At 35.3% G+C, this 13,439-nt stretch overlaps 1 protein-coding gene across 6 annotated transcripts in view; it reads right to left on the bottom strand.

The window, feature by feature from the left end:
• Positions 1-751: 751 nt before the first annotated feature.
• Positions 752-13,439, bottom strand: part of AP1G1 (adaptor related protein complex 1 subunit gamma 1) — a 131,325-nt gene continuing 118,637 nt past the window's right edge. For all 6 annotated transcript variants that reach the window (XM_077132917.1, XM_077132916.1, XM_077132922.1 and 3 more), the window contains 6 exons: positions 12,946-13,087; positions 12,626-12,752; positions 8,915-9,022; positions 8,626-8,786; positions 6,006-6,104; positions 752-4,851 (listed from right to left, as the gene is read on the bottom strand). In XM_077132917.1, coding sequence (XP_076989032.1) covers positions 4,750-4,851; positions 6,006-6,104; positions 8,626-8,786; positions 8,915-9,022; positions 12,626-12,752; positions 12,946-13,087 — 739 coding nt within the window. In that variant the 3' untranslated portion in view covers positions 752-4,749. The remainder of the gene's footprint in view (positions 4,852-6,005; positions 6,105-8,625; positions 8,787-8,914; positions 9,023-12,625; positions 12,753-12,945; positions 13,088-13,439) is intronic.

Below are 13,439 nucleotides of genomic sequence, written 5' to 3'. Positions count from 1 at the left end.
TTATGTTTTCATCTAATTACATCTAAATGAAAGTGCCAACTAAATTTAATATGAACAAAAATGAATTTTAACTAAGCAATATATGAAGATAGATTATAGAAATGTAGCTTATCAAACAGTGCCAAAAGGCAATTCTGCATATACTAGATAACTCCGTAGGCCTACACCTTCCTCTTCTCAAACATTTATTACTCTGATGTTAGGGATCATCAGGGTAATAGAAAACCTGAAGCTAGAGAACCTGAAGCTTCCAACCACTCATTTCTATGGAAAAGTTCTTATAACACAGACGAGCATATACAATTCATTTTGGCTGGTGAGCCCTTTCTCTTCCCAATAACAGATCTCGGAGACCAATTCACAAATAGCAGCTTATAAATGAAACCCCATGACCACCCCTAAAACACATTCCACTTTTTCTTTGCCTAGTTTGAGAATTTACATATGTGAACAAGCATGTAAGCAACCACATTATAGTTAAAATTAAAGACTTTCTCATGGTCTACCACACTAGTTTTTAAGTTGTTAAAATTTCTGAGATCTCTGACTGTAAAAGGACCATTTAACAGGTCAGTAAGTTTAGCTCAAAACTGGATTAAAAATTCATCCAAGGCTTCAAATCCATTTGTAAGAAGCAAGGAAGCAAATTTTAAATCATTGAATATTGACTTTTTATTATTAGTCACTGTTCATAATTTGTTTCAACCAAAAGACAACACACAGCAGAATTCTAATGCATCCCATGTAACTGTTTACATCCATTTTATTCCTCACTCACCTCTAAGACTTATCATTAATTTTTTTTTTACATCTCAAAAATATGTCTGCAATAATTAGAACTTCGTTAGCCATCCCACTTGGAAACAGCCTTTTAATATTTTTACAGTAAAGAAAATATGATGGGGCTTAATGAAAATGCAACTTACAACATTATGAAAGAAAAGGGACTTTACAGGAACACAGTGAGAGTTCACAAAGGAAAGAATTCAGAGGCTCTTTCCCATGAGGCCTCCAAATAGAAAACAAAAACAAAACATACAAAGCGCAACAGCAGGTTCTTTAAAATGGGGGTGGGGGGGGTGGAAAAAACTTCAATGCTCCATCTTGAAGCCAGAATCAGCCTCATGGAAGTTCATGAAGCAACTGTGCAAGATGCTTCAGCGTTTTCCTCTGTTTAAGTGACCCAGGTCCTGGAACTCTGCAGATGGGACCCACTCACTGATATTGCTTGAAAAAAAGACCTATTCACATCCAGTTTTAAGAGCAGCCCCACCCTCCCAAGCCAAAGCTGGTCAAAAGTTTATTAAACTTCAGGTCTTTTTGAGCAACTCTCTCTTCAATGATTCTCCCAATTCCCAAACCCCTAAGTACACAGACATGTACAACTTCTCTCCAAACACAAAGCTCTTGAATATCCTTTTTTGCACTCTAGTTCTCTCAGTTTAGGACACTGAGGTTAAAATACATTCACTAGGGAAATACATAGACATTAAAACTTTGTCTTTCTGTTAGCTCTAATGGCCACAATATTTTCCAATGCAGAAGTTAATGAAGTTGAATCTCAAAAGCAGTATTCCCTAACTTCCAACCTCTTCTAGAGGGACACAGAAATGGAAAGCATGTTACATAGTGGCTAGAAATACTCAAACCACTAGTGATCAACAGTTTTAAAAGTCTATTTTCATTTATAAATGGGACAAACAAGGAGCTACAAACCACACGTTCAACCAAGCAAGAGGAAAGAATCTCTTCCCAAATGTTACAGTGAAGACTGTTTCTCTAAATGAGAAAGACCTCAAAAATTAATAGATGACTCTATACAGCATAAAACATTCCATTGAGTGTCCACCTCAAGATAACAGCACCTGAGCACTGTGGGAAAAGCTTCTCAGGGAAAGCATCCTTCCTACAGTTTTTAAAGATTATTTAGATGAATTTTCCCTTAGCATTGCTTGGGGAGGAAGGTGCGATGTAGGATACAAACTACTCTGGAAGAGGAAAACAATGAGGTAAAAGTGCATGTGAAATTGTCAAAAATTGTGTGTGTAAGCTCACTGCTTATCACCCTGGGTTATTAAAGCAGCCATATCATTCTCTCCTCACAATGGCTCTAAAGTTGTAACGCCATGCAAATTTGCTCCCCTTTGGATAGTTATGCTAGGGAATTACTGAAATGTGCAAGTGTTCACAATAATTAAGAGATTTCTCCTTTTAGCTGCTAGGCCAAGTGAGAGGAGAACTAACTCTGATCCTGGAAACTTAAGGCACGCTGAAGCTCTCAAAGATCTAATAATTTGAAATGGTTTTCACAACCATCAGTATCCTAGGCAGTTACTGGGCTAATAATACTTCAGTATGGCCGCTCAGGTTCAGTCTCCAAAATCACTTCATGTTTTAAGCAGCACCCTTTATGTTAAGGCCATGATATTTTATTCCTTCTAACAAAGGTATGGATGATCATATAACTCTACTTCAAAACTATGATCAACCAAGGAGATGCTTTGTCAGTCAGGTAGACGCTTTCCCACTCCATTAGCTAGCACTATCATACAGCATGGTTTTCAGCAGGTTTCTTTATAGATTTAACTCAGTTTAATAAAACAAAAACAAAAAACCTGAGCTGGCTAACTGCAATTGTAAAAGAGAAAAATAAAGCCTCTACCACAAAGAGGAATGTAAGACAAAAAAACCTGTTCAAGAAATCCACCAATAGTATGTTAATCCTATCATGTTTCACAGCATTAAGTGACCATCCAATGAAATCAGTCTAAAAAGAAACCTTTGAAGGCTTTCATTGCACAGGCAGAGCAGTTGTCAGAAATATGCACTAGTCCACACTTACTTTACTGAAAACTATGCACCAGGATAATATTCTCTTCTTGATTCAGTCAACCATTTACCCATGGGAGTTAAGTTTTAGCAGGCCTTGCTCTTATATATTACTAGGAGACCTGAAAGTTTCCCCTTCGAAGCCTTTGGTTCTACTCCAGTTTGTCAAATGTTATGAACAGTCTAGCATCTGATACAGAGCTAGATTTAACAAGACACTGAAAATCTTAAGTAAAGGCTTGGTGGAATGGAACAACAACAAAAAATAAGTATTTGTACCCAGATTTAAGAATGAAGCCAAAGTGGTCGTTATACTGTATTAAATACAGTAATGATTGCAAACGTTTTAAAAACAAGGTGGCCTCATTTTTTCGTTCTTCTTTATATAAGACATGTGCCTGTATATTTGAATATACATAGTACATTCAACATGTGCCACAGCAGAGTCACCTTTACCTTATTCCAGCAACTCAATTTTAAGATTTACTAGCACAAGGGTCCTTTCTAAAAAGCACTACACATTTCCACTTTCCAGACCTCAAGTCTTTGATGCAGATGTTCATGAGCTTGGTCTCTCTCAAGGAACCAATTTCTTAAGACTCAGGAAAGAATATTCTTACCCTATGGTGTCCATAAGACTTCCTCTGTCACAGGAGGCAAGGAAGCTACAAGGCTTCATTCCAACACCATAAAGTACAATATAGGAAAGATTTCTTTAACCGTGTGGTCTTTATTTCAGTGCCAGTGTTACAGATACAACACAAATGTTCCAGTTAGAAGAAGGAATTCAAACGGAATGCCAAGGTCCAAGCCAGGCTCAAGAAATAAAAAGGGAGGTTGGAGTATTGGAGAAGATGACTCCAGTATAGTATGCTCTAGGATGAGTTTGATACTCACTCTTCCTATGGGCAAAGGTGCTTTTGTTAAGGAGTTTGACCTTTAAAACTGGCAAACTCCTCTTTCCACCCATTTACCACAGTTCAGCAGGCAAGTTTGGGCTTAGGAGAAACTTTAAAATTTGTGGTAGAAATAGGGGCAGTAATAATTATTAATATATTTTTTATAAGCTGTCCACTTTGCACTTAAAGGAAATCAGTTTTGAAAATCATGGAGAGTATTCATGACTACTGCTAAAGAAGAGAAAGGGGAGCTGGAAGAGCCTTGGAAGTTTCTATTACAAATAGAGCACCATATCCTTCATGTCAAATCTCAACAATTTAGCTCTTTTTAACTGCATCTGTCCAGTGTTTACAAATAACCTCTCAAGGTCTGACCAGTTCTTGCTAACAAACATACATACATGTGTGTGTCTGTGTGTATACAGCAATGCACAGAAAAGGCTACCAGGAGCCTAATGCCTCTTTCAAACATTGGGGGAACCAGTAGAAAAAGGCAGGGCTCCCTGATGTCCACTGTTACATTTCCATTCTGAATGCCAGATGTAAAAAGCGCCTGAAGATCGTAACCCAGCTTGTGAGGAATAAATACCCCACCTCGCCCAGTCCACAGAGAAACAACAGGAGAAAGAAGGGGTAACTCTTTGCTGTAGAGACAGAGTGAGTGCTTTCTTGCCATGAATTCCAGTCCTCACCTCCAGACCAGCTGCTTATTTCCTCAGGGGCCCAGGGAATGTTGATTCTGGCTGTAAATGGGGGAGGGAGAGGGAAATTCGGAAAAAGGAGAAGAGGAGGAAGAGTGCAAAGTAGCCTCCAAAAGCAGCCAGCCTTAAGAGTGGAGGAAAGGAGATTAGTCTTTAACAATGCTTCAAGGTCGGCAATAACTTTAGGAAAATCCTCCTCAACAGTTCTCTTCGGCTCCTCATGCCCATGGTACAGTTGGGGGGGACTTGCCAGCGATCACAACCTCCTTCCCAGAGTTCCTTTAGTTGAGTGGGATAAGAATGAGAATGGTGCCAAACCCTCATTGCCAGGATTGAGGGGGAAAGTTGTTCACCTCTGCTAGATCTTGCATTGCTGAGCCCTTGTGATTATATGTGAGCTTGATCCGCATTCGCAGCTGTTGCTATAAGAACAAAAGAGAATCACAAATTATATATTGAAATAAAATATCAAGAATCTGTCCAGACCAGCAACTAAATATTAATCTTAGGGATGAATACTTTTTTAAAAAGCAAAGCAAAGCTGTCCCTTAAAAATGACATACAGACAAAACAAGAACACCTAGTACTTTAGCTATGAAATGACCATGCCACTGTCAAGTAGAGGAAGTGCCTTTCCAGAACACCTCAGAATACATCATTGGCTTTAATCTTACAATTGTATTAAAAGCACAGAACCACTCAAGAGTGTAGTAACATTTACTGATTGCTTTTTGAAAGGACTCAACTGTTGTATCTGAGTTTCTAGAAAATTGAAATAAACACATATTCATCTTACACTCTACATTTAAATATACTGTTGTAATTAACAGCAGGAGCTATAAAGAGAACTCAATTATAAGTACTTTGTAGTTATGTGGCAGATTTCAAACATTAATGCACTAAGACAATTTTTACTCTATGTATCAGACTGTCTAATACAATTGTCTAATACAGTACCCAGCAGCAAAGAAAAGGCAAATTGTAACAAGAGGAAGAAATTATACTAGTATTTATGGGAACTACTAGAAATCTTTCAATGTGAATAAATTCTGTGAACTATTTTAAAAAACTATTTGAAAATCAGTCAATTGATTGCTATTTACAGGAGCCAATTTACATCTTTCAGAAGATAAAATGAAAACTGCTTAATTTTACTTCCGTTTCTAAAGCGATTTTTCATTTGGCTACTTCATTAAAATGCCTTCATTTCTGTTATGTCTACTTAATAGTTAAAACAGCAAGTAGGGATATTTGATTAAGAGCCCTTACTCCAGATTTCAACTTGTGTAAAGATTAAAATGTCTAAGCTTTTCTCACCCGAAAACTAGACCTTTAGGACTCTAAACAGAGTTGTAGTGGTTGTTTTTTTTTACCTGCATTTTAACAAGATGCCACACAAAGCCATTTAATGTCTCTGACTCAGTTTATTATCTACAAAAGAACAAGGACGTTGGACCAGACATTTTCATAGATCTCTTCTATGAGTCAGAAAAAACCCAGAGAAACAAAGTAGAACTTAACTTCAGAAAACATGCTTCCACCTTGCTCAAATATTGTCTTCAAATATGCTACTCACCTTCTGTGGGTTCAGAACTTTAATGACTTGCGTGATGGTTCCTGTATTAAATGCTGGGACAATGCTGCTGCTAGGAGACAGAAGCTGCAGCTGGAATGTCTAAGAGGGGAAAAGGAGCACTCTTCAGAAAACATAATGTACTTAATACTGTGTCACAGACGTCAATGAATTAAAAAAAAGTTAGGCATCCAGCTGATGATTCCAGTAACAGATTGAGTGGGATAAGAATGAGAATAGTTTATTTGCTTTCCAGATATGAGCCACTCATATAAAGTGGGCTGATTGTTACTCCATATTTGTAAAACCTATTGTTAGGTCTTTGATCATGAAAATTAGCAATAAGCCACTTTCCTATTTCTGGCAAAAGGAACTTTAGCCTACAACTTTTTAAAAGGTAACCAATTCTCATTCTAGCAATTTAATATTAATTCAACTATCAACTATGCAGATGAAAAATGGGTGCCTACAGCTTAAAAATGCCAAGAGAAATCGAGAGAAAAGTTTTCCAAAAGTGACAAAGCCAATATTCAGGTCACCAACTAAGTGAGTATGTGGATTACTAGAACTCAGCCATATGAACTATTGTTTCATAAAGCCTGGATAATCTAGAATGTTTGAAGGCCTCCCCTTACATGACAGGTGAAGGAAAGGTTGGAAACAGGTAACTTGTAAGTAAGAAGAACACATCAGGATCACTGCCATAATTTGTTGGGTTGTGGCAGGGCTTTGTTTCTTTCCAAGGATAAAATATGACAGCTATGAGCAAGCTAAGTAACCTAGATTATATTATGCAGCAATTCTACATAATAGGATTTTTAAAAAATCTTTACCAAAAGTTTAGTCTTCTAAAATATTACCCCCAAAAGACAAACAAAAAAAATGACTTAGTCTTCTATAAAATTGTAAGGATAAAGATTCAGTATCAATGTAACAATTATTTCTGGTTTTATTCATAATTCTACAGGCAAGATAAATTATGTAAGTTAAAATATGATTTGTTAAAAGAATATATAATTTGTTATGACTATTTCATTAAACATAAGATGCCATTAATTGTAATTTATACCATTATTTTATGTATCACTGAGAAAGAAAAAATGCTGCCAATTTTGGATATTAAAAAGTAAAAATAGTGCATAGTAGCATCTATGAAATACAACATTTTGAAGTTCAGGATACATTACGATAGGCAAAAGGCATTGTGCAATGCAGCACCAAGGCTGAGGCTAGGCTTTACAGTAAACATGTTATGTTGCTAGAACAGTAGCCTAAAGTAACAAATGTAAAACCCTAAGCTTTAGCAACAAATATATACTGAGAAATGAACACAGGGGAAGTGCTTAAAGCAGAACCTGGCACACAAAACTCATTTATTTCGCACAGTATGCAATCAATGAAGAAGATATCATTGTCAAACAGAAACAGAGGTATAGAAGTTAAATAACTTGCCAAAAAGAATCACCCAGAACTCATGTTCTTACACACTTCACCCACTTCTAAAACTTCTACATCGTTTTTATTTCTAAAGAATGCAAGCAAAGAAGGCTGTAAAATCAACAAAAATGTCTTCAATTTCCAAAAACGTGTTGCCTGAAAGTCATACTTCATTTGTCACTGCCAAGAATTAGGTTTAGTCTAAATCGGGGTTAGCAAACTATGGTCCATGGGTTGGCAAAGTAGAGCTCACCATATGTTTATGTAAATATAGTATTTTCAGTACAGAGCCACACTCATTCTTTATCTATTGGTTGTAGTTGCTTTTGCACTGTCATGGTGGAACTGAGTATCTGATGCAACAGAAACCATATAGCCTGAAGTACTTACCATCCGGTCTTACACAAAAAAACATTGGAAATCCCTCATTCTAAGCTTTTCTTTATTCAAAACTATTCATTATTTTAAAATAAACATAATACTCAAACTAAGATTTGGTATAAATAAAATCACAATTCAAGAAAACAGGCAGTCATTGATCAATAAAAAACTAGATGTTAGTTACTGATTGCATATGTAGAATGGAATGATTTCTAAAAAAAAAAACCTAGATGTTAGTGAAGGAGAAATGTTTTTCTCACTTACATATCAAGAGATGAAAAAATTGGGTGCACGGGTAGTTTAGTGGTTAGAATGCCTGCCTTTCATTTGGGAGACCCGGGTTCAATTCCCGGACCATGCCCCACCCCACCCCACCCCAAAAAAAAGAGATGAAAAAATTAATTCTGATCTAGTGATTAACTAGAAGAGAATACCAAGTTAAGGCTTTCATCTTGATTAACTTTAATTCCATGGTACATTAGGTCTTTACCACTGTACCATTAAGCTCCAATCTATCCCAATACTCTGAGCATTAATTGACCACCTTGTAGAATTCTGTTCTCTTGCTAACTATTATTAGAATTTCATTTATTTTTCCTACAATTCTAAATATGAAAATATTATAAACAAGTAAAAATTGTTCATTAAAGATGAAAAGCTTCAATTGAGCCATATTAGTTACATTATCATTTGTTTGGGTTAAATCTGCAAACTCAGTTTAATTTTTAAACATTAAAATATATCCCTTACAAACACATCAGCCAATCTTTAATCAAAGGAAAAGGCAGAGAAGTTATTGTCGTACCTTTGGTACTGCAGCCTGGAAAACAAAGTCCGTCATATCTAGCTCTGTGCTGTTGGAGGCCTGTATCGTTATCACTGTGACACTGGGGTTGGTGTTTGACCGTTCAAAGGTGAATTCTATCTTTAAGCCATTCTTACTGTATGCTGTGATGGAAGGGATGCCTGGACAAAGAACAGGAAGATCAGTATAATTGTAGTCAATCTAATGCTTGCAAAATCATTACTTTCTTTCCTCAATATCCACATCTCATTGCCCAAATTCCATATAATAATGGTAATGTAAATCCTACCTGCAGCAATGTCATTGAAGAGAGGCTGTGATGAAAGCCCATCCAACAAGAATGGGGGCTGAGCTATCTGTGGGACTGAGGCCGGGGCAGGAGCAGCAGCTGGAGCACCTAAAGGAAATATTTCCATGGAAGGTCAATCTTAGCCTGCATAACAAAACTCACCAAGAAAACAGAGGAGAAAATTATTATGATTTCAGGGTTGGGAAGGATCCCTTAAGATGCAAAAAGCATCAACTATAAAGGAAAAGAACCACAAATTTAAGTATTTTAAAATTAAGAAAGCTGTTCATTAAAAAACACTGTAAAAAAGTAAAAAGAAAGACCACAGACAGAAGAAAATGTGTGCTATACAATAAATAATGAATGAGTACCCAGAACTATATATATATCTTCTACAAATCAATAAGAAAAAAGATAATCCAATTAAAAAGCAGCTAGAAATATGAACAGGCAATTCACAGGAGATAACCTATGAAAAGGAAACCTTATGAAAAGATGCTTAAATCTTACAAGTAATAAGGGAAATGGAATTTAAAAACCACAAGATACCAGTTCAAAGGCATCTCAACGATGAAAATTTAAATGTCTGATAATACCAATTATCACCGCTATTGACAATGCTGATACCAATACAGGTAAGAAAATGAGCAATGAGAACTTTTGAACTATGCTGTGGGAATATAAACTGGTACAGTCAAATGGGAGAATAATTTTGAAAGAGCTGAGTTGAAAATTAGTATATCCTTAAAATAAGATTCCTCAACCTTGGCACTAATGACATTTTAGTCTAGTTAATTCTTTGTTGTGGGGAGTTGGTCTGTGCATTGTTGGTGGGGAGGAGTGGAAGGGTACACCACTTCCAGCTTTTACCCATTACATGCTAGCAGTACTTTCCTTGTTAGGACAACCAAAAATGTCTCCAGACTTTCCAAATGTCCCCTGGGGGGCAAAATAACTCCTAGCTGAGAAACACTGCCTTTTTTTAGAAATGCTTTTGATTAGTTCTTGCATATGTACAATACAGACATACAAAATAGTTTCTAACAGTGAAATACTGGAAATAACAAAAATGTCCATCATCAGGGTAATAGATAACTGTTATACACGCACACAATAAAACATTATACACTAGTGAACATGTAAATGCAGTAGAATATACTTAACATGGATTATTCTCACAAATAGAGTTTAGCAAAAACAAACCAAAAGCAAGGTACAAAACAGAGTATTTAGTTGGATTCCTTCTATATAAAGGCAAAAATTGACAAAATACATTGAGTAGTAAACATACAAATGTAGTAAAATCAGCAAGCAATGCATGGGAATGATATACACCAATGATCAATACTTCTTTAAGATAGACAGCAGTTAATCTGGGGTCCAGAGGGACTGGATGAGAGGCAAGTACAAAAAGAACATGAACTCTTTTAATATTTTATTTTACAAGCCAGGTAAATCAAGCCATTTACTGAATTTGGTAGATGTTAAATACTGCAAAATAAAATTTTAAAACATACTCGTACAAAGACAGCAAAGGGTAGTATGGAGTGAGGTGAAACGAGAAATTGCCAGATTACTATTTTCATTTGAGCCTTCCAAATAAGAACAAGTTGAGGATCAAAAAATAAAAGGCAAAACATAGAATATGGCCATAAACTGAAAGAAGTCAGGATCTAAGAAGAGGTATAAGAAAAATTAGCAAAATAAAGAGAATATATTTTTAGTTCAAATTTCAAACTACTTATGAAATTAATTAAAAATAACCATTAAAAGCACATTACACAATGAAAAAAGTACTAAAGAACATAATAAAGATTAGCAAGAAAAGCAGAAATATAGTTGGCTAAGCAAAACACAAGGAGCAAAACAACACGATGGAATGTAGTCAAGCAGATTACCAACAAAGTATACAGAGAAATATTCATACAGCTCTCTTAATCTTTTCATAAATCTAATCTAATAGTCTTCCCATCAATCCCCATTTTCAAAACAATTTAAAAAATGTATTCCTATGGGAAACTGAGACTACCCAAAATATATAGGGAGCACATGGATCCCCAACTACTTCAAATTTCAGCTGTTTTCTCCTATAAGGTACAAAAGGTACATATGAGAGGCACCAAAAACTCACTGCTCCAAGTCCTCTGAAAGGACATGCTAAATGTATTTCCTAATTTCCACCAATTTAAATTATTGTGCATTACAATATAACTATAACTAGCCCTCAGAAAATTTTAACTTAAAAATGTAAAGAACATCTAAGTTTTTAAATATTTTACCATTTTCCTTTTTCGTAACACTAGACAAGAAAGTAAAAACAAAAACAAAACATAAAACCCCATGATAAATGATTAAAGATACAAAAGAAATGTACAAAAAGGAAATTAATGTAAAATTCAATTATTTAGATATTAAACATTCCATGTTATCAAAGAAATAAAAATTAACGAAATTAAAGAACCAATTTGTCACCATAATTCACAAATACCCAATGAGGTAAATATTTATCACCTTTGTTTTAAACAGATACAAAAAGGTTACATAATTAGTCCAAGAAAGGAATCCAAAATAAGGTCACAATGATGTGATGAAGTATGAAGCATTATTTATAAAAAAAAATAGAATAACAAAATTCTGAATAGTAGGAACTAAGTAAATAATGGTGCAAACTTCTTGATAAAACATTTGACAGCCATTTAATGTCATAATTTTGAAGTCTATGTACTAACATGAAAAGTGCTGTTAAGTTAAGCATATTATCTATATATTGTATTTTAATGATGGGGTTGTTTTTGTGTTTCCATGCATCAGTCTACCTTTGGCATCTGAGGATTTCAAATCAACTATTTGTGAATGACTCAGAGGTACCTGACAAGTAACATACTAAAATGTTATTAAAATGCAGATATTAAAGTTTAAGCCCTGGAGGTAACTGTGTTCAGGACAAATCTTTTATCCTATGACTGTTTTCTATTTGAGGCCATGTATACTGTAACTACCCATCACTTTTTTTTCTTTTTTCATTTTTATCCCCATTATATTTTGAAAGCATTGTTTCAACTTTTCAGTTATACTTTATATTGCAATTTAGAATAGAAATTATAAGCTACAGTCATATTCTTGGACTCAAGGATTTATAATATCTCTGAACACAGCAATTACAAATGCCTACTATATATGAACAAAAACAAGAAAAAAATATTCTAAAATGAAAAGAGCTTAATGTTTAATGTTAGAATTATGGATGATTTCCTCCTTTTGTTGCTTTAATAATTGAGGAGAAGAGAGAAGGGAAAAGAAAAGATGTAGTAGAGGTTAACATCTCTCCGTTCCACACAAATGACCATATCTATTGAAAACTAACCACAAGTAGAAAGAAACCTAGAAAAAGTCATGTCTTAGGATAAGAAGAGTTGACTTAGGAAATACTTTTTTAACCCTGAGAGAGAATCTAGTCCTTTCTACATTAAAATACTATTAATAATTTATTCTCCCCAAATTTGTAATTGGCCTATAAGGAACCACTATGAATTATCCTTAAAGCATTAGTATAGCAGCTTATCTCCCAGATATTTTGAAGATTCTATTCTTCTCTTTTAGTCTCCCACATCTTCAGTTGATTCATGTGCTATAACAGCTGTGCTCAGTGTAGTTTTTCCCATAAGGCATTTTTCCCTATCCAAACATTAAATAGCTCCAGGCTGATCTCACCTGTGAGGTTGATATCTCCCAGCAAATCAAGTAGTTCTCCACCAGCAGAAGTTGGTTTGCTTGTAGGTGCACTTGGAATAACAGGTGTTATGTCATTTCCTCCCAACAAATCCAATAAATCATTGGCCTAAACACAAAAATAATACCTCAATTCATTAGTCATTTGTCTAATCCACACTGAATGAATAGCTCTTTCAATACTTGAAAATAAGGAAGAGAATCATCAGTTAATCCAGGAACAACATTAAAGATAATCAGCTAAGAGACAAGCTGAAAGAACTATAAGACCATCAGGACCCAGATAAGCCTTGAAAAGCTACCTGGCTGGTGGGCTGTGGCCCAGAAGGTGGTGGTTTGGTCTCCAGCGGAGCTGGTTCTGTTTCTCCATTTGTCTGCACAATCTCAGTAGGACCATTTGTGGTTACTTTTTCCATGACTGGCATTCTTTCAAGCAGGGCAGACCTGGAAGAACCTAAAGTGGTTAAACTCTAGACAGTTAAACTAAATTCCCAACCCCAAGCAATCACTGCAACAATGTTGAAGTCAAATAGGCAGTGAGTGCCATATCTTCTCCCCAACCCCCAACTAAAATAGAAACTGGATTACAAGAACACAAGACCTAAATTCCTGCCTGGATTAAAGGCAGACAAAAAAAAAGTTTTTGCCTTTAAAAAAAGTTTCAAGTTTCCAAGAAACTTTAAACGGAAAAACAGTCCACCTAAATCCTAAAGCATACATTTCAGTGCTATAGAGATTGGAATGAAAGGTAAATCAATATATATTAATGGTCTCTAATCAATAAGATACTGAATAA

This window comes from Tamandua tetradactyla, chromosome 16 (genome assembly GCF_023851605.1).
Source record: "Tamandua tetradactyla isolate mTamTet1 chromosome 16, mTamTet1.pri, whole genome shotgun sequence".
NCBI classification, from domain to species: domain Eukaryota; kingdom Metazoa; phylum Chordata; class Mammalia; order Pilosa; family Myrmecophagidae; genus Tamandua; species Tamandua tetradactyla.
The sequence above is the reverse complement of the archived record's forward strand: the minus strand, read 5'-3'. Positions and strand labels throughout refer to the sequence as shown.